The following is an 18,561-nucleotide window of genomic DNA, read 5'->3' as shown; positions in this document are numbered from 1 at the left end:
TGTCCGTGCCCCAGCTGTGCCTCACCTCTGTCTCAGCCTGTTCCGTGGTCCTCAGATTGGTGGAGAGAGCCTTGTGTTCCTGTGTCCCCAGCTCTCCTGTCAGGAAAGCATCTGGTTCAAGGAGCACATCCTACCTGCTCGTGAACCTCCCTCACCTTCTCCTGGAAGGCCTTTCTGGGGTCTGACTCCATGGCCAGTGTCCTGGTGCCCTGGAGCCTCCCCTCTGCCTGCTCCATCTCTCTTCACCCCTCCTGTCTCTGCTTTCTTGCCCCGTCTTTGTTTGCTCCTCTGCCTTTCCCTGTCGTCCTCCCCCACCATCACTTGCCTCACGGATTCCCTCCACACCTGTCTCCCTGCAGCACCATGAGGAGCCCCTGGGAATAGGAACAACCTCTCTGGAGGCCCCGGTGTACTCGGTGGCAGGTAAGTGGGGAGCTGGGAGCCTGAGACCTGGGGTTTTATATTCTGTTTTGGGGAGCTGGGATTGTGGGCAGAAGATGAAGCCTGAGAACTTGGAAAAGCCCCCACGAGGGGCTCCGAGAGGAGAGGCTGGTTTGCTGGGTGCCAAGTGATGGGTGTTTCCTCCTTGCTTGTTGAGTTTTGGTCTCTTTCCCATTCCTACACATTCTGGTGCCCCGGCTTGTGTATGGAGGTCAGAGGACACCTGGCAAGAGTCTGTCTTGCCTTCCACCCTCGTGACTGAACTCAGCACCTTTATACTCTGTGCCTCACATTGCCTTGAAATAGAATTCGTTTTGTGGGGATCTGGAAGGCTCTTGTCTCCCCAGATGCCATTTATCCCCTAATGTAGCTTCTTGTTTATCTACTCAGATGTGTGTTCATGTTTCTTTTGTTTTTCTGTAGCCCAGATGTTTATATAATACTGCTCTGCACCTCGCCTTTATGATTAAACATATTTTGCTTGTTTGTTTTTCAAGACAGGGTTTCTCTGTGTAGCCCTGGCTGTCCTGGAACTGCTCTGTAGACCAGGCTGGACTCAAACTCAGAGATCCGCCTGCCTCTGCCTCCCGAGTGCTAAGGTGTGTGCCACCTTGTGCTACCACCCCAGCTGTTGAATACACATCTTTAACATCAGTTTATATAAACTTTAGAGCTAGTCTATTTTCAGTTTGGAAATTGCTTTCAGTTCAACCCTGGAAGACTTTCCTTCTTTATACTGTTATATGATGGAGGGCCATTGTACTCAAGAACTCCAAATGTCTCTCTGTTGAATGACTAGTCTTCTAAAACTCACATAAAACATCAGGCGATGGAATACATAAGGTGAATCTTCTTCCTCCTCACCAAGGTAGTTTTCCAGGGAAGCTAAAGTTTTGTGTTCAAGGCCATTCTAGGATTCAGAGAGGGACCTGAGCAATATATGTGCAAGGTTATATGTTCTGTGAATTTTTCAAAAATAAGACATTCCTGGGGCTGGAGAGATGGCTCAGCAGTTAAGAGCATTGCCTGCTCTTCCTAAGGTCCTGAGTTCAATTCCCAGCAACCACATGGTGGCTCACAACCATCTATAATGAGGTCTGGTGCCCTCTTCTGCAGACATACACACAGACAGAATATTGTATACATAATAAATAAATAAATATTTAAAAAAAATAAGACATTCCTGTTTTCTTTTCCTTCCTTCCTTCCTTCCTTCCTTCCTTCCTTCCTTCCTTCCTTCCTTTCTTTCTTTCTTTCTTTCTTTCTTTCTTTCTTTCTTGTTTTTCAAGACAGGGTTCCTCTGTAGCTTTGGAAATAGCTCTTGTAGACCATACTGGCCTCGAACTCTCAGAGATCTGCCTGCCTCTGCCTCCCAAGTGCTGGCATTAAAGGCATGCGTCACCACCACCTGGAGACATTCTTGTTTTCTTATTCCCCAAAAGATCATCCAAATGACACAAGCCCTATGAGCTGGCCCTGTTTCCTCATGCCTCCTCAGCCCTTAACTTCCTTCATTTGAGGCGTTCTCTGGTGTGGCCTTGTCTCCTGTCTCTGTGGAGGTGCATCTAAGCATTTAGCCAAGTGAACACACTCATCCCGGCATTTAACTTGCCGTTACTGTTGTTGGTTTTTCTTGTTTGTAGAAGGCAGGATGTTATAATCCTGTTCTGAACATTTTCCAGCTCATGTAACAAGGTCATTCGTGCGGTGTAGAAGGCTCTTCCTCCTTTTCGTAACTACTATGTATTCTATTGCATGACTACCCCGTAATTTAGTCACCCATTTCCCAGCTGACGGACATTTTGGTTCTTTCCATTTTCTGTAATTCACACAGTTTGGTAGCTGATAATCATTTATAGATGTTGCTTTGGATGGGTGCCAGTCACACTGCAGGGCAAATGCCTGTATTTTGTTTGACCCAGTGTGGCTAGGTCAAAGGGCAGCAGCAGAGGGACTCTCCTGGTGACTGTGACATTGTCCCCTACCCATGACCGTGGTGTGACTCTCAGGTTGTTCGTATTGGCAGTGTGATGGGTAGAAGGTACTGTTTGACTTTTGTATTCTATTGAGTTCCTTGTCCTGTGTTTAAAGGCTCTGTGTGTGTGTTCCTTCCTCTGGACTTCTCTGTTCAGATCATTCCCCACCACCCCCATAATTCTAAGAGGTAGTTTGGTGTCTGTTGCTGTAATAACCACCATGACCAAGAACAACTTGGGGAAGCAAGGGTCTGTTTTATCTCACAGCTTACAGCACAACAGGAAGTCAGGGCAGGAACTCAAGGCAGCAACTGGAGGCAGGAACTGATGCAGAGGCCTTGGAGGAGAGCCGATTACTGGCTGGCTTCTCATGGCTTGTCAGCCTGCTTTCCAGTAGAACCCAGCGCACCTGCTCTGGAGTGGCATGGCTCCTGGTGGCCTGGGTCGGCTCACACCAGTCTGATGGAGGCGGTTCCTCAACTGACATCCCTTTTCCTAGTGGCTCTAGCTTGTGTCAGGTTGACAAAAAAACTAAAAGATGTACTCACATTTGTGTGTTCACTTGCCCACTCGTGCTCGCTCTCTCTCTCTCTCTCTCTCTCTCTCTCTCTCTCTCTCTCTCTCTCTCTCTCTCGTAATATAGTTAATTTCAAGTAGCTCAGGTTGGCTTCCAATGAAGGAACACTGCTCCTGATTGTTGGGACGACAGCTAATGCCCTGTGTTCAGGTGTCTCAGCTTTTAGAAGTATGGGGTAGGACATACCTCCTGGTGGGGTCATATCTCCCACTTTGTTTGTAATGGGCTCTGCCGTGCAGAGTTCCTTAGTTTCTATGTATTGTCATATGACATTTAACCACAAAGACAGACTGGAAGAGTTGTAGGGAGTGACTGGGGATGTGGCTGAGTGCAGAGAGTGTTTAATTCATTCTCAGTGCTGCGTAGTGGGGTGCGATGGTGCAGGCCTGTAACTGGGAGCTGAAGGAAGACATCTGAAGTTCAAGGTCATATGCGTTTGAGAATTAATCCTTTTGTGATACCGCCTGTTCAGAACTTACGCCTAAACACAGGAATTAAGTGGACATCTCTGTCTTGTCCCTGACTGTAATGGGAATTGTTTTCAAGGCTTTATTTTTATTTATGTCTATATGTGTGCAATCCTATTTGCTAGTATGTGCCCCCCCCCCATGTATGCAAGCGCCTTCAGAAGGCAGACAAGGAACTAGAGTTACAGGTGGTTGTACGCCCTCCAGCACGGCTGCTGGTAACCTCTGAGCCATGTCTCCAGCCCCTGTAATTGGAACTTTCTATTATTTTGTGATTATATGAGGTTTGTTTAAGGAATATCAGTCTGTTCAGTGGGCTCAGTGCTGGACATTATTGTCACCTCGTCCATGCTGTGAGGTGACCAGGTCGCTGCGCCCTTTGCATCTCTGTCTCTCTTCCTTGGACTCTTGGGTTCTTGGTGTGTACGTGGGTTCCCACTGTCCGGTGTTAGGCTGTTGATGACCGAGTTGTACACGAACACATGACTGTTTCTCCCTCTCTCTGCCTCGGGGGCAGGGGAGGATAGTGCACGGAAGGCGAGATGCAGAGGCTTTTTCCCCTCAGGAACTTTTCTTGAGAGACATGGACGGGACATGGAGTGTGCGGAGAGGCCCACAGTGGGGCCATTTCCCCCTACATGCTCACTGAGCCTCCAGACCTGGCCCTCCCCTGGGGACAGGTGTCTCAGAGGGATTGGACCCTGTAGTCTTGCAGAGATGAGTGGGGTGGAGTGTTTTGCCCAGTCCCAACGTGTCATCTTCAGCAGTAGCTGAACCTGCAGGTTGGGGGTGTGATGGCTGCAGAGGACATGATATGCTAAGAAACCTTGAGCTAGAAGCCAGGGGCACGGGGACCCTCAGAGGTGGAGAACCGGGCTATCCAGTCAGGCCTGGCAGTGCTCAGCTTTGTGTGGTTTATGGGCACGGGGTGGATGGGCCAGAATAGAACTCAGCTTGGGTATGGTGGTGCTTACCTATAATCCCAGTGCTCAGAACACTGAGACAGGAGGATTGACTTAAGTTTTAGGCTAACCTGGGCTACATAGTGAGCTTAGGCTCATTCAAGGTCAGAGCCGTAGAGACACATAGCAAAACCCTGTCCCCAAACACCAAAGCCACCAACAACATAAGAACAGAATTTGAGGGGGCTGGAGAGATGGCTCAGAGGTTAAGAGCATTGCCTGCTCTTCCAAAGGTCCTGAGTTCAATTTCCAGCAACCACATGGTGGCTCACAACCATCTGTGATGAGGTCTGGTGCCCTCTTCTGGCCTTCAGGCATACACATAGACAGAATATTGTATACATAATAAATAAATGAATAAATAAATAAATATTTAAAAAAAAAGAACAGAATTTGAGTTCATGACATGGGTGGGGTCTGGGGAGTTCAGATTTCAGCAATCCAGCGGATTGCAGTTTCTGGGATTTAGGGCTTTCGATTTGGGTCTTTTGGAATTCCGTATTTGAGATTATGACATTCAGAGTCATGACTGGCACAGCACGGAGGCTCACAGAGGAGCACTGCTGGCCATGGCTCCTGGGTGGCTCCTCACCTGTGACCTCTGTTTCAGGTCTGAGCCTGGCCCTGGGCCTCTGCTGGCGGAAGCCATGGCAGAGAGCAGCGACGCCTCTCTGTCGGTAGCCGAGTGGCTTCGGGCGCTGCACCTGGAGCAGTACACGGCACTCTTTGAGAAGCATGGACTGATGTGGGCCGCCGAATGCCAAGGCCTCAGTGATACCAGCCTATTGGACATGGGCATGCACCTCCCTGGCCACCGCCGCCGTATCCTGGCTGGTCTGCTCCGTGCCCGTGCACCACCCGCCCCTGTGCCTCGCCCTGCCCCGCGGCCTGTGCCCATGAAGCGACACATCTTTCGTTCACCACCTGTGCCCATCACTCCACCTGAACCGCCGCCCACAGCTGGAGATGAGGGGCTTCCTGCTGCTCCACCGATTCCGCCCCGAAGGAGCTGCCTCCCACCTGCCTGCTTCACTCCGCCGTCCACAGCTCCCCCGGACCCTGTGCTGCCCCCACTGCCTGCCAAGCGGCACTCGGCAGAACTGAGTGTTCCTCCCGTACCTCCTCGTACCGGACCCCCCTACCCACAGGCCAGGTGAGTGCCATCATTGCTGTGGGTGGAAGGTCCTGGGTGTAGAAGGAACCAGGGCTAGAGGAATGACTGACTGCTAGTGGGGGACACAGCTTAGGGAGAGGGGAGCAGGGCAGAGAGGGCCGAAGTATGGGCCCGAGGATGGCCAGGACTCAAGGATACCTGGACATGTGCGGAGCGGGTCGGAGAGCCTCAGTGGCCCCCGGGTGTCTATCCCACCGCACCATCTGAGTTCATTGGGTCACGTGGCCTGGGATCAGGGTGTAACCTGGCACTAGGAGGTGATGTGTGGAGAACCCTGAAGCCTGGGGTGATGCTCAGGTGTGGGGGTGGGGTGTGCATCATACTCCTCTTCCCACCCAATCCCAGGACCTCTCTGAGCCTCAGCCAGCTTGCTCTCCCTCTCCTCTTCTTCAGAATCCCTTCTCCTCTCCCTGGCTCCTCTACTCCCTGTTTTCCTGAGCTTTTTCCTCTTTCCATGGACATTCAGCTTATTCTTCCTTTAGCTGTTTGCTTGGTGCCAGTGGAGAAGTCTCTTAAGACAGGGTTGCTGCTCTATGTTTTGGGCTAATGACATTCCGACATTTTGAATCCTGTTGGATTTTTTGAAAGGATGTTCTGAGAGAGGTCTCTTGCCCTTATCACTGCTGGACAGTGTTGGGGGATTCTGTTGATCCCTTCAGCAAGCCTTCTAGGTGGGCGTTGTGTTCTGACTGAGCAGGGTGACTGAGGCTTAGGGCCTGGAGGGAAGGGCTGGCTGGGTCCGTGCAGAAACACGCTGTGGCGAATGTCTGTGAGGTGTCCTCCATCTAGAGAGGAGCATTGAGTCAAGGGACCTTCTGGGCCAAGCCAGGTTTAAGGTTATGATCAGGTTTAATTTGATGGAAATTAGAGATTTCATGGTCTAGAAATTCATGGTTCTTGGTGCTATTGCACCCTCTAGTGGCCATCCTTCTGCATGCAGGCGAACCATTTATTTGAGAGAGCACCATAGAGGGAGTTGGAATTCAGAGTACCCTAAACTCACCACTCCACACACCCCTTGTCTCCTTCCTTCTCCCCAAGCAGGGCCACCCTCTGGAGATGTTTTGGGACTGGAGAGGCCTTCAGAAGAGGCTGATGGGAAGAATTCAGCTGGGATAGGATTTTAGCTTTAGACCATGGTGCAAGCAAATTGGCTTCTTGCCCTCCGTCCTTGGGGCCTGATGACCTATCTGAACTGGCCTATGTGGTTCTCCTGAAACTTTTTAAAATATGTATTTATTATGTATACAGTATTCTGTCTGCGTGTATGCCTGCAGGCCGGAAGAAAGCACCAGGCCCCATTACAGATGGTTGTGAGCCACCATGTGGTTGCTCGGAATTGAACTCAGGCAATGCTCTTAACCACTGAGCCATCTCTCCAGCCCCCAGTTCTCCTGAAATTTATATCTGTTCAGAGAACTTGCAGGGCAGAATAAAAATCATATCCATAGCCCAGGGCTCCAAGATACAAGGATCTATTCTTAGAGCTACAGTCTGAACATAGGTACTTGGCCCAACATATGGGGAAGTGAAGGCCCCTGTGTAAAACATCTGGGCCCTCAGCAGGCACGGGGTCGGGGATCATAGAATGGTGTAGTACTGGCAAGGAACCCGTGTGCATCCTCCATGGTTTTTTGCTTTGTTTTGGTTTTTGTTTTTCTATATTTTAGAGATGGAACTCGGGGCCATGCACACGCTAGGCAAGTGCCCCACACTGACCCATATCTCCAGCCCCATTTCTTGTACTGCGAATCATCCAGACGTTACTCACAGTGCCAAATACACCAGGAATGCTGTGCAGATGACTATCAGACTGGGTTGGGTAGGGAATAGGGACAAGGAAAATCTACATGTGTTCAGATGGGTTTGCCGCACATGATTTCTTCTGCAGTTTATTGAATCCATGGCTGAGGAACCATAGGTTGATCCCCACAGTGGGGGCCATTCCTTACAGCAGAGTGGTACCCCAGGCGCCCTGTGCTCTGAGTCCTGGGCATCGGCAGCCCTCAGCTCATGGGTGTACAAAGTCTTTAGGTTTTTAAAAAATGTTATTTTATGTGTGTGGGTGTTTTGCCTGTCCTCCTGTTTGTACCCCACATGTATAGGTGTACGTATGCACATCTGGCCTGTCTGTGTACTTACATATTTGTGTTGGACCTGTAGGTAGCCATGCTTGATTCTAACAGGTGCAGGGGTGCAGGGATCTGGTGTGTGAGCTCCTCAGGCCTGAGGATACACAGGTGCTGCAGTGCTGGGTTGCGTTGTTAATAGGATGCAGACGCTGTTTGGATGAGTGAATTGGCACATTTGTTGTTTGTGTGCTGTCGAGTGTGAGTCACTGTGCACATATGTGTGTGCACATGCTGCCAAGCCTGAGCCTGTTAGAATGTCAGCCCTCCAGAACCCTGGGATCTTTGTCCGTTTCCTTCACTGTTGAATTCTCAGCATCTGGCAGGGCCCTTTGGAGGTGAAAGGTCAGTGCTGCCAGGAGCTTTTGTGTACACTGCAGGTGCTGAGCTGGGATGCCTGGAGGTGAAGTGAGCAGGGCTCAGCCCAGACTGGCCACTTGGATCCTTCTCCCCAACCCCTGTTATCACACCCTTTGTGGGAAGGCGCCGGCCTTTAGAGGGGTGAGGGTGTGAGAGCCAACCAGAAAACAAGCAAGGGTGGGACTTCCTCCTTTCTGCCTGGCCCATGAAGCCCCCACTTCACCTCTGCATTTGGTCATGGGGTCTAGGCCCAAAGACACCCAGCCCTGGAGGGGCACCAGCATTCAAACCCTGCCTCCTGGCTCTGACCCTGTCCACTCAGACTTACTTCTCTGGGTCCTAGAGGAATCATTTCTGGTTGAGGGTCCCAGAGTCCCTCACTCCACACAGCCCCTTCCAGCTCTGGCTGTCGGCTTCCTCCTCTGGCACTTGGAAGCCTTGAGATATTTGCGGGAAAGGAAGTATTTGCTCAGAGTCGACAGCTACCTGCTGGAGTCATACTCTGAAAGGTTTCCTTTCTGTGCTTTGACTGCCTTGCAGCCCAGCCAATCCTTGGCTTTCGTGGAGGCTGATCACCTGTTGCTGGGGCAGAAACTGTTCCCTTCCGAGAGCCTATTTTGCAGTCTCTTTGGGAGCCTTTCAGCGGGTGGAGATTGTAAGGGCTAACCAGAATCAGGGCTTCCTGGACGTCCACCCTGTGAGGTCTCAAGGGACCAACAGACACGGGGCTACTTGTCCTGTTTTAGTTTGGGTGGTAACTGGTGTGGCTTGAGGGGCGGGGAGGAAGTCTCTGCCCCAGGGGATTATGGGTGGCTTTTCTCTTTAGTGTTTTCAGGAAGTGTGTTGGCCCAGGCTGAAGGGGGTGGGGATAGGAGAGACGGAGAGGAGGAAGCAAAGACTAGGACTGGACACACACACACACACACACAAACACACACACACACACGCACACACGCACACAGTCTCAACAGTTTTATGATTATATTCAGAAACACACATACACTTAGAAAAGTGATTTACACAATTCAGAGACACCACTTATAGGTGTGCAAGAACACACCTGGGGCTCACCACCTCCAAGGGAGCAGGGCACAGACACAGTTGGCGATAGGGACTCCAGCCCACGCCACGTAGGCCTCCAGGGCAGACACAGGCCACCTTGGCAGGTTCTGGTCCACCTGGCTGGGGTCCCAGGAATTCTTAGGCCCAGGATTCAGCAGGCCTCTGAGGTAAGTGAGGGGCAGCCCTGGCTAGGACGGTGGGCAGGTGGGAGGCCTGGGAGGACAAGAGCCCCTCTTTGTCTGCCTGTCACTTTCTGAGCTGCTTCTCCAGGGTTCTCTGTTGCCCCTTGACCCAGGATTTTCTTCACCTTCTCCACCGCTCCAGCTGTTGCACTGCCCTTTTCTAACCTTCCCTCCTTCTTGTCTCTGGGTTTTCCAGGTTGGTGTCTGCCCATCAGCCTCTCCTAGATCCACTGGGGACCCCAATACCTGTTATCTGGTCCTTTGTCAGACTGCCACACCAACTGGTGTGTGTGTGTGGGGGGGGGAGTCTCAGCTCTTTGTGTGTGTGTGTGTATGTGTAAGGGGAGTCTCAGCTCTTTGTGTGTGTGTGTGTGTGTGTGTGTGTGTGTGTGTGTGTGTGTAAGGGAGTCTCAGCTCTCTGAGCCTTTGGTTCCCACCCATTCTATTCTGTCATTAATTTCCAGTTCCCTGCGCCATCAAGAAATTTGCACAGGGAGATTTAGGTTAGCTTGTTGCTGTGTGTCTAATGCCCCCAGCCCAAGGTGACAGGGACCTACCTGCAGAGGGCTGGCTCTTCAGTTGTGTGGTCCACCCCCCTGCTTGCCAGGGCTGTTATGAAGAGTATGAGGTTGACCTCCCCTCCTTCCAGTTATGAGGAATCTCTAATGAACCCAGCACCCCTAGGGTCACTAGGGGTACCGAATGGCCTCCACTTTGGACTGGGTACCAGAAGTGGTGGGGAGGGTACTGTCTGAAAGCTCACCAAGGGCTGAGCTGTTCTTGTCCCCAGGGAGAAAGTAGGTCCAGATCCAGGAGGCTCACAGACAGATAGATGCTACCCGCCTCCTGTCTGCCACAGCAGGACTGGTCTCTGGGGCAGCTCAGCAGGGTCAGGCAGTGGAGTGGTGTGGAGGAGGAGTGTTTGGGGGGTGCTCCAGTGTGTTTTAAGCACAAGAGAGTTGATGGTTTGTGGTCATTCCATGTAGAAAGCCCCAGCAGAAGCCTAGCCCACTTAGCAAGGGGAGCACCCTCCCCCACCCCAGCCCAGGAAGAAGTGCCCCGGGCTGTGGGGCCTTGGTCATGTGCTGACTTCTAATTGGGTGCTATTGAAGGGTGCATGGGGGCGGGAGCGTGTGCAGACACGTATGCGGGCAGGGGGGTGCGCGGTGGGGGGGGGGGGGGGGGGGGGGGGGGGGGGGGGGGTGGGGGGGGCGGGGGGGGGGGGGGGGGGGGGGGGCGGGGGGGGGGGGGGGGGGGGGGGGGGGGGGGGGGGGGGGGGGGGGGGCTTTGTGCTCAATGACACGTAGGCTGCAGGCCTCTGTCCTGGCAAAGGGAGCTGTGGTGGCCTGGGCAGAAGTGAGGAGAACAGAGCAGGGCTGTGCAGCAGCAGCGCTAAGGTGGAGGAGGAAGGACAGAAGCTGAATGAAGGAAGCAAGGAGCAGGACCAGGGCCCGGCTGCTGAGGAGGAAGTGCACTGGGAAAGTCTGCCACTGGAAGGGGACACACTGGGCCTGGCCTCCTTTTGCAACTGTGCTGGTGAGAGTCCTAGAAGTGGTGTGGGTCCCTTTAAGGCCTGTGTGACATTTTAGGGGGATGGTTCTGACTCTGGGATGGAATACAGCCTGGGTCTTTGTCCTCTGAGGTCTCTCAGTGAACCAAACACTGAAGGACATAGCCATGCAGGATGATCAGAAGTATGATGTGGCCTGGAGAGGTGTCTCAGCGGCTAAAAGCACTGGCGCCCATCCAGAGGACTTGGTTCAATTCCTAGGGCCTAGGCCGGGCGATGGTGGCGCACGCCTTTAATCCCAGCACTCAGGAGGCAGAGGCAGGCGGATCTCTGTGAGTTCGAGACCAGCCTGGTCTACAGAATTAGTTCCAGGACCGGCTCCAAAGCCACAGAGAAACCCTGTCTCGAAAAACCAAAAAAAAAAAAAAAAAATTCCTAGGGCCTACATGGTAGCTCACAAATTATTTGAAACGTTAGTTCCAGGGGGTCTGGTGCCTTTTCTGATATCTGTGGGCATCTGCATGCAGACAGTGCACTTGTAAACATACTTAAACATAAATTTAAATAAGTAAATCTTAAAAATAAAGAAATACTATGGTGTGTGGGGAGCCCTGAGGGAGCCCCTAAGATGCCTGAGGCATGAGGGATTGGAGGATGTGGGTGTATGCCTTTTAAGAAAGTGGGAGTTTAGCTAGACAGGGACAGATGTTCTAGGTGAAAGGAGCGCTTGTGTAAAGGCTTTGAAGTGTATGTTTATAGACCGCAGCTCGGGATTGTAGAGATAGCCCAGAAGTTAAGAGTGAAGACCCGTTCATAGTTCCCACATTGGCAGTCACAACCACCTGCAACTCCAGCTCCGGAGTATCCGCTCGCACAAACATGCACATGCATACAACTAAAGGTAAATAAGTAAATATTTATAGACTTCAGATTAGCTTTTTATAGAGGGCTGGAGAGTGACTTAGTCCAAAGTCCATTGACATTTAGGCTGCCCCTTTCGGCCGTCCTGCCCTCAGAGTGAGCCTTGGTTTCTCTGGCTGGAGGCGGATATAGACGGAAGAACTGAGAGGGGAGTACGGGGCGCTCAGGGAGAAGGCTATAATGTAGCTCGTGGCCTAGTTTGTGGGGCTGAGACTCCTTTGGCTACAGCCCAAGTAAGAGACTGTGCCTTAACATGTGAGAACAGCGTGGGTAAGCTTACAGGCTAGCCAGAGTTGGGGAAACTGAGGCTCAGAGGTCATGACTGAGCTCTGGGACTCAAACCCAGATTTGTCTGCCTCCAAACTGGAGCGGGCACAATTCTCAGTGTGCCCAGACAGACTCCGTCCACACCTACGGCCCTCTGGTAGAGCCACACCGTCAGTGTCGGGGTCACCCGATCTTCCCTGTTTAGACTTAGGGCCCTCGTATGTCCCCAGTTCTGGGTACAACATCCCATGATATTTCCTATGATCTGTAAGGTCAGACTTCTTGGGCTCAGGAGCCAGGTTGAGGTGGGTCCCCCCGTCCCAGGTACCCAGTCTCATTGTGAATGGCATAAACATTAGAACTGCACCTTGGCCAGAGAAAGGCCCGAGGGACAGCAAAGCAGGGTGCAGCCCTGCTAGGGCCTGTGGGCTGCATTTTGAGGTACAGAGGGTGTTCCCTGGGTTGGGAGTTGGGGTAGAGGTCAAAGGAGAAGGAACAGGGTGAGCAGAGGCCTGCTGTGGCCTCAGCCCAGCCCAGAGCAACGCTGGACTGCAGAACAGCCTGGGACTGTTTGGGAGGAGCAGACACCCAGGGGCTGCTCCAGGGGTGCTCCCCCAGGCTCGGTTCTCGGTAGGGGATAGTACTCCCCTCCCCTGGGGATTTCCCGTAAGCCGTGCCTTTCTGGCCTTACTTCTCCTTTCCTGGTCCTGACTCAGCAGTGCTGGATGCCCTGTGCCAGGCAGACTGGCTCTCATGGAGGTTTCTTGCTGCAGGTGTTAGGAGAGGCCCCATTGTCGCCCCTCCTGGGACAGATGGTAAAGACAGAGGGCACCTGCAGGTGGTGAGCCTCAGGACAGGCTCTAGAACATCATGGAGGAAGACAAGGCCAGGAGGTTTGTGAGGAGGAGGGGCAAGTGGGTGCCCTTTGCCATTCTCCACTCCTCAAGGGAGGAGCCAGGCCCACTTAGGCTTGTTGGGCCATGGAGAGCAGGAATTCCCACTTCCCCACAGTTCACACTCTGCTCTCAGCTGGCCTCTGAGCGCGGCCTCCACAGCCCCTTCTTCCTGCTCTGGCAGCAGCTGTGTGCTGGGTCGATTTGTACATCCCGAAGTCTAAGGCCATGGCACTGATCCCCGGGGCCAGGCACCAGGCCAAGCTGCTGGGCATGTTTGCGTTCGGATGTTTAGTCATTATTTAAGGGTTCCTTTGCTTCCCTTGCCTCCAGAACGGTCGGTCCTGCTGTTTGCTGCCCACTCAGCCAGCTCCTCACTCTGCTCTGGGGATCTTGAGTCCGATGTTTCCCTTCTGTACGGAGCCTCAGGGTCAGCTTGGGGAGACAGCCTGGTGCAGTGCCCACAAGGGACATCATACTCTCAGTACCAGCTCCCTCAGTAGCAGTTCCCAGAGAGGTGGACAGGGTATAGAGAACAGCTTGCTAAGAGGGGTCACGCCACAGTCCACACAGCTGTGTAGCAGCCATTCTTTGTGACCCTTGCAATTGACAGCTCCGAGGTGAGAGACCGAGAGAACAGGGTGGGTAGGTGACTCTCAGGGAGCCAGCCTAGCTTAGAAAGCTCTTCTTCCAAGGGGCTCGTGTGTCTTTTGGGGGCCCCACAAGTGCGGGTGTTCTTAGCTGCAGGTCACCACACTTAGGTAGAGTTTGCTGCCGATTTCTCCTGGTATGCCTGCAGTTTCTGTTCAGGCCACTGTTGCCAAGGCAGTGCTATGTGGGTAACTGGGCTGCTGGGCCACCTCATGCAGGTCATGACTCCACAGGGAAGTCACGCCCCCGCCACCGTCTGCATGGTTGTGTGGAAACACTGCATTCTAAGAAGCATGTAGAGTCAGTCGAGCTGGGATTCTGTTAGCTTGGACGCTAACACATCATTGGCAGGAGGGATAGACTTTGAAGAATATTATTTGGAATGATTTCATGTATAGGGGAGAACAACAGGGTTGGGAAAACAAAAAGGTGACCGGGGAGAAGTGGTGCAGAGGCAGGGAGCAGCGTGGGGGACAGTGGCCATATCCTCCCAGAACTCCTTGTGTTTACTCGGTCACATGCTGCTACCCACTGCTGGGAACACTGGAGAACAGATCAGGCCGAAGCTCATCCGGGTTTGGGAGGAAGCTGCTCACTCCGATGCCCCTCCTTAGCCCTTGGCAGATGTGGACAGAGACAGCTGATGGGGCCAGGGCCACCTGGACTTGGCTGCCAGCCATTGTAACTGCTGGGCACCGGGGATCCTGTGTGTTGATGTGACCGGCTCTTTTAGAGCTTGTCCTCCCCTCTACCTGTGAAAATGGCTCCTACTTCACAGAAAAGGAAACCCAGACCCCGAGCGGTTAGACACTTAGCCCAGGACACACAAAAATGAAGACACCAAGGTGGGGTTCAAACCCGTGTGTCGGATGACAGAATCCTTCAGGAGACATGCGTCTCCAGGCTAGGAGAACAGGACAGCCATGGCGGGAAAGCACAGGTGTCTGAGCAGGCCCTGGAAGAGGGGCAGCAGAGAAGGAAGCAGCCGGGGAAGAGCTCTTGTGGGATCTGAGTTCACTGGGAAATAGTGCTTTTCTGAGTGTCTACATAAAAAGGCAAAACTTGGCCCAGAGACCAGAACTGGGGCCTCAGGCCTTCTGAGACTGGCCTGGGTCTGCAGTCCTGGGCTTGACGCCTGTTTCTTTGCCAGCAAATGCTCTGGACCTCCTTGCTACATGGAGAGACTTACTTCCCATTGGTAGCCTTCTCCACCCTGTTCTGGTCTTTTCTGTCCACGTGGAGGTCCCATGGGACATGGCTAACAGCTGGGGCACTGGGGCTGGGTGACCAGTGCATCTGGGCCCGAGAGATGCTGATGGATGAGCATGTTTGGGGCTGTGTGAGGCTGGTTGGAGTTGGGTGGGGAAGGTGTCTATCCAGGTGGACAGGGGTCAGTGGATCAGAGCCCTGGCTGCTGCACACTGACACCCAACTTTGTTCTCTTCTCAGCCTTCCCTCTAAGGAGGAGTTACTGCTGCCACCAGTGCCACCCCATCCCCAGCCAGAGGAGACCCTGCCCACGCTCCTGCCTACCTTTCCCCAGGGGCCTCCCTGTCCTCCCGAGATTCCTCCCAAACCTCCTCGCCTACTCCCTGAGTTTGGTGAGTGCCACAGGACAGCTGGGCTCTGGGTGGCCTCCGGGGCTCCGTCCTGGAGAGCATGCTCCCTCTCTGCCCAGTGGCCAGCAGTCCCCTGGGGAGGCCCAAATAGCATGCTTCTTCTCCACCCTGTCTTCTGCTTGCCAAGTGTGAGCAAGGCTGACCCTTGGGGTGGTGAAGTTCCTGGTCCGAGAGCTGCTGGAGGTGAGGCTGCCACCCCTGGCTTGTCTTCATTCTTGTTGCCTTGTAGGCCTTGTTTGGACAGTCCCCACTCCTGACTCCAGAGTTTGTTGCCTGGTCAGCCTCCTGTGGTGGCCCTTCCTTCCCTTCAGTATAAATAGCACTTCCTGTCCCCTGTGCCTGTCTTTTGAAAGTCAGGCCTGAGTAGGGGTGGGAGTCTCCCAGTCTAGGAGTGGCCTTTGTAAAACCAAACTCTAGTGTCCCTTAGGTCAGGTTCCTGGCTTCTGAGCCCCCCCTCGCCCCTTTTTACCAGACGATTCTGACTATGACGATGTCCCAGAGGAGGGGCCCAGGGCCCCAGCCAGCGTAATGACCAAGGTAGGCAGGGCAAGTGGTTGGGGTTGCACTGATGGCCGGTCTTGTAGAGGGAGGGAGGGCTGACAGCTCATTGGTCTTAGAGACCCTAGGATCTCCTCCCCTAGCAGAAAGGCCACCCCCCCCCCAAATTTACGGTCTCACCATATAGGAGTCCACCCCAGAACCTCATCCTGGGATCTGCAGCTTCTGTCCCAGGCTTGGGTTGCTGTGGCTGGGTGTGTGTGGTCTGCTGCTGTTTGTGTCCTCATGTCCCCTCTCTCCAGCTCCATGTCCTAGGTCAGTGTTTGCTGCCAGTCCTGACCCTGTCCCCTGTTCTCTGTGTGGTCTTGGCCACTGCGGGGGAAGGGTGCAGAAACAGAAGGAAACAGAAGTAAAAGTGCTGAGTTGTGTGGGCTGAGGATGGAGTAGACTGGTGTGGCAGTCAAGGGGTGTGATTGGGGATGAGGGGAAAATGTGACACTGAGTGGGTGACCCTGGGGGGCCAGGAGGAGCCCTTGCCAAGCCGAGTCCCGCGGGCTGTGAGGGTGGCTAGTCTGCTGAGCGAGGGAGAGGAGCTGTCTGGGGACGATGCCGAAGATGAGGATGACCATCACTATGAGGGTATCCCCAAGTGAGTATCCTCCCATTCGGCTGCCCTCTTTCCCAGAACCCCTTAGCCTGCCCACCTGCCGTGCTGTAGCCTCAGGGAGCCCCAGCCTCGCTGCCCTTCCCTTCTCTTGTCCTAGTGGCGGGTGGCCCACCAGTGGCCTGAACCACCCCTTACTCAGCCTGACCCCTGATTTCCCACCACACCTCATGGATGAGCTGCCTGGGGGCTCCACCCCCATCACACCGGTCATCAAGGCTGGCTGGCTGGACAAGAACCCACCACAGGGGTGAGTGAGGCCTGCCTGCACCTTCTCGTGTCTGCATGGGGGCAAGGCATGCCCCAGGATATTGGTACCATGAGTCCAAAGTCAGAGGGGTCCAAGATTGAGAAATTTTCCTTCCGCAGCAAATTAACCATTGGTGACCAATGGATGATCTAGGTGCTAGGAAAGGGGGCCTGGGTATAATGGTGGGACTTCCTCCTCATTCCAGTCTTTGCTGACCAGTGCCTCTGCCTGTCCAGGTCTTATATCTACCAGAAGCGATGGGTGAGACTGGATGCTGACTACCTGCGATACTTTGACAGTAACAAGGTGAGGCTACCGTTGGCCTCGCTTGACCCTTGCTCTTGCCCAGGCCTACGCTGAACCCCGGTATTTCTTTAGGCCTAGTCCTTAGCTGACCCTCAGTGGGGTCCTGGTCTGTGAACTGGCTGAAGGCAGGGATCGCGGCAGAAGATAGGCTTATAGCTGTCATTTCAGTGGAGTTGAGCAGGGGCCCTAGGGTTCCCACTCTGAATGCAGCTCTTCTCTCCCCTAGGACGCCTACTCTAAGCGCTTTGTCCCTGTAGCCTGCATCTGCCGAGTAGCTGCTATTGGAGACCAGAAGTTTGAAGTGATCACCAACAATCGAACCTTTGCCTTCCGGGCAGAGAGTGATGGTGGGAGTTTAGGAGTGTCTCTGTGTGTATTTGTGTGTGTCTGTGTGCATGTGCATGTGTGTCTGTATGTGTGGTGGGAGTTTAGGAGTGTATTTGTGTGTGTGCATGTGGGGGAGAGTTTAGGAGTATATGTGAGTGTCTGTATGTGCATGCGTGTGCGTCTGGATATGCATGTGTGTCTGTGGGGGGGCAGTTTAGGACTGTGTGTGAGTGTCTGTATGTGCATGCGTGTGTGTCTGTATGTGCTTATGTGTCTGTGTGTGTGTGTCTGTGGGGAGTTTAGGAGTGTGTGTGTGTGTCTGTATGTGCGTGTGTGTCTGTGCATGTGTGTCTGTGTGTGTGGTGGGAGTTTAGAAGTATGTGTGTCTGTGTGTAGGACTGGAAATTTGGTCACGTTGTGGAGAGTGGGAAGGGAACAATGTATGTTTGCTCCCTAACACACAGACCGAGTGAGGCATTGTCCCTGTGTGGTTTGGGGGAGGAGAAGGAAGGAGGAGCTCCTTCCCTGACACACCCCAGCTGTACAGAGTACACATCAGCATGTGCAGAGATGCAGGCTCTAACAGTTGTGTAAGCCAGACAAAGTGACAGACCAAACCAGTGGGCTGCCTAGCGAGGTGATCTTTGAGGAGCCTATAGCCAGGGGTCCCTGTCAACTGAGTTCAGATGTCGCTTTCACCCTTTTGCAGTGGAGCGGAATGAGTGGATGCAGGCCTTGCAGCAGGCAGTGGCCGAGCAGCGAGCCTGTGTTCGGCTCTCCAGTGCTTCTGTGTTGGGAGTTCGAGGCTCTGAGCAGCCAGACCGCACTGGCAGCCTGGAGCTACGAGGCTTTAAAAATAAGCTTTATGTGGCTGTGGTTGGGGACAAAGTACAACTCTACAAGAACCTGGAGGTACGAAGGACTCTTACCAGGCCACTGGGCTCCCCTGACCTGTGCTCACCACAGTCCCCTTCCCTGCCTCTCTCCTGTTTACCTGGTCCCTCCCTGGTCTTGCTAAAGCCCAAGTTCGGTACTTTCCCATCCAGCCTTTCCTGCTCTGGGCCTGCATACCCTTCTTCCCTCCTGTCTATCTGTGCCTCATCTCCATCCAGCTCCTGAGATCAACCTCCCACCCTCCCCACTCAGCTCCTGAGCGCCACCTCCCACCCTCCCCACTCAGTTCCTGAGATCCACCTCCCACCCTCCCCACTCAGTTCCTGAGATCCACCTCCCACCCTCCCCACTCAGCTCCTGAGATCCACCTCCCACCCTCCCCACTCAGCTCCTGAGCTCCACCCTCCCACCCTCTCCACTCAGCTCCTGAG

General features: G+C 53.5%; 1 protein-coding gene across 7 annotated transcripts in view; it reads left to right on the top strand.

The window, feature by feature from the left end:
- Arap1 (ArfGAP with RhoGAP domain, ankyrin repeat and PH domain 1) overlaps window positions 1-18,561 on the top strand; it is a 60,830-nt gene that overhangs the window by 19,680 nt on the left and 22,589 nt on the right. For 3 of the 7 annotated variants that reach the window (XM_050122603.1, XM_050122607.1, XM_050122605.1), the window contains exons 2-10: window positions 360-423; window positions 5,034-5,576; window positions 15,022-15,173; window positions 15,664-15,728; window positions 16,214-16,338; window positions 16,454-16,603; window positions 16,840-16,909; window positions 17,136-17,256; window positions 17,946-18,148. In XM_050122603.1, coding sequence (XP_049978560.1) covers window positions 5,071-5,576; window positions 15,022-15,173; window positions 15,664-15,728; window positions 16,214-16,338; window positions 16,454-16,603; window positions 16,840-16,909; window positions 17,136-17,256; window positions 17,946-18,148 — 1,392 coding nt within the window. In that variant the 5' untranslated portion in view covers window positions 360-423; window positions 5,034-5,070. Of the gene's footprint in view, window positions 1-359; window positions 424-5,033; window positions 5,577-8,939; window positions 9,316-10,702; window positions 10,867-15,021; window positions 15,174-15,663; window positions 15,729-16,213; window positions 16,339-16,453; window positions 16,604-16,839; window positions 16,910-17,135; window positions 17,257-17,945; window positions 18,149-18,561 lie in introns of those variants that run through there. The other 4 variants (XM_050122606.1, XM_050122604.1, XM_050122609.1 and 1 more) reach the window with 4 other exon arrangements.

This window comes from Alexandromys fortis, unplaced genomic scaffold, assembly GCF_014885135.2.
Source record: "Alexandromys fortis isolate MF-2015 unplaced genomic scaffold, M_Fortis_MF-2015_v1.1 scaffold_209, whole genome shotgun sequence".
Lineage (NCBI taxonomy): Eukaryota > Metazoa > Chordata > Mammalia > Rodentia > Cricetidae > Alexandromys > Alexandromys fortis.
Note: the sequence above shows the minus strand (reverse complement) of the source record. Positions and strands in the feature narration are given on the sequence as shown.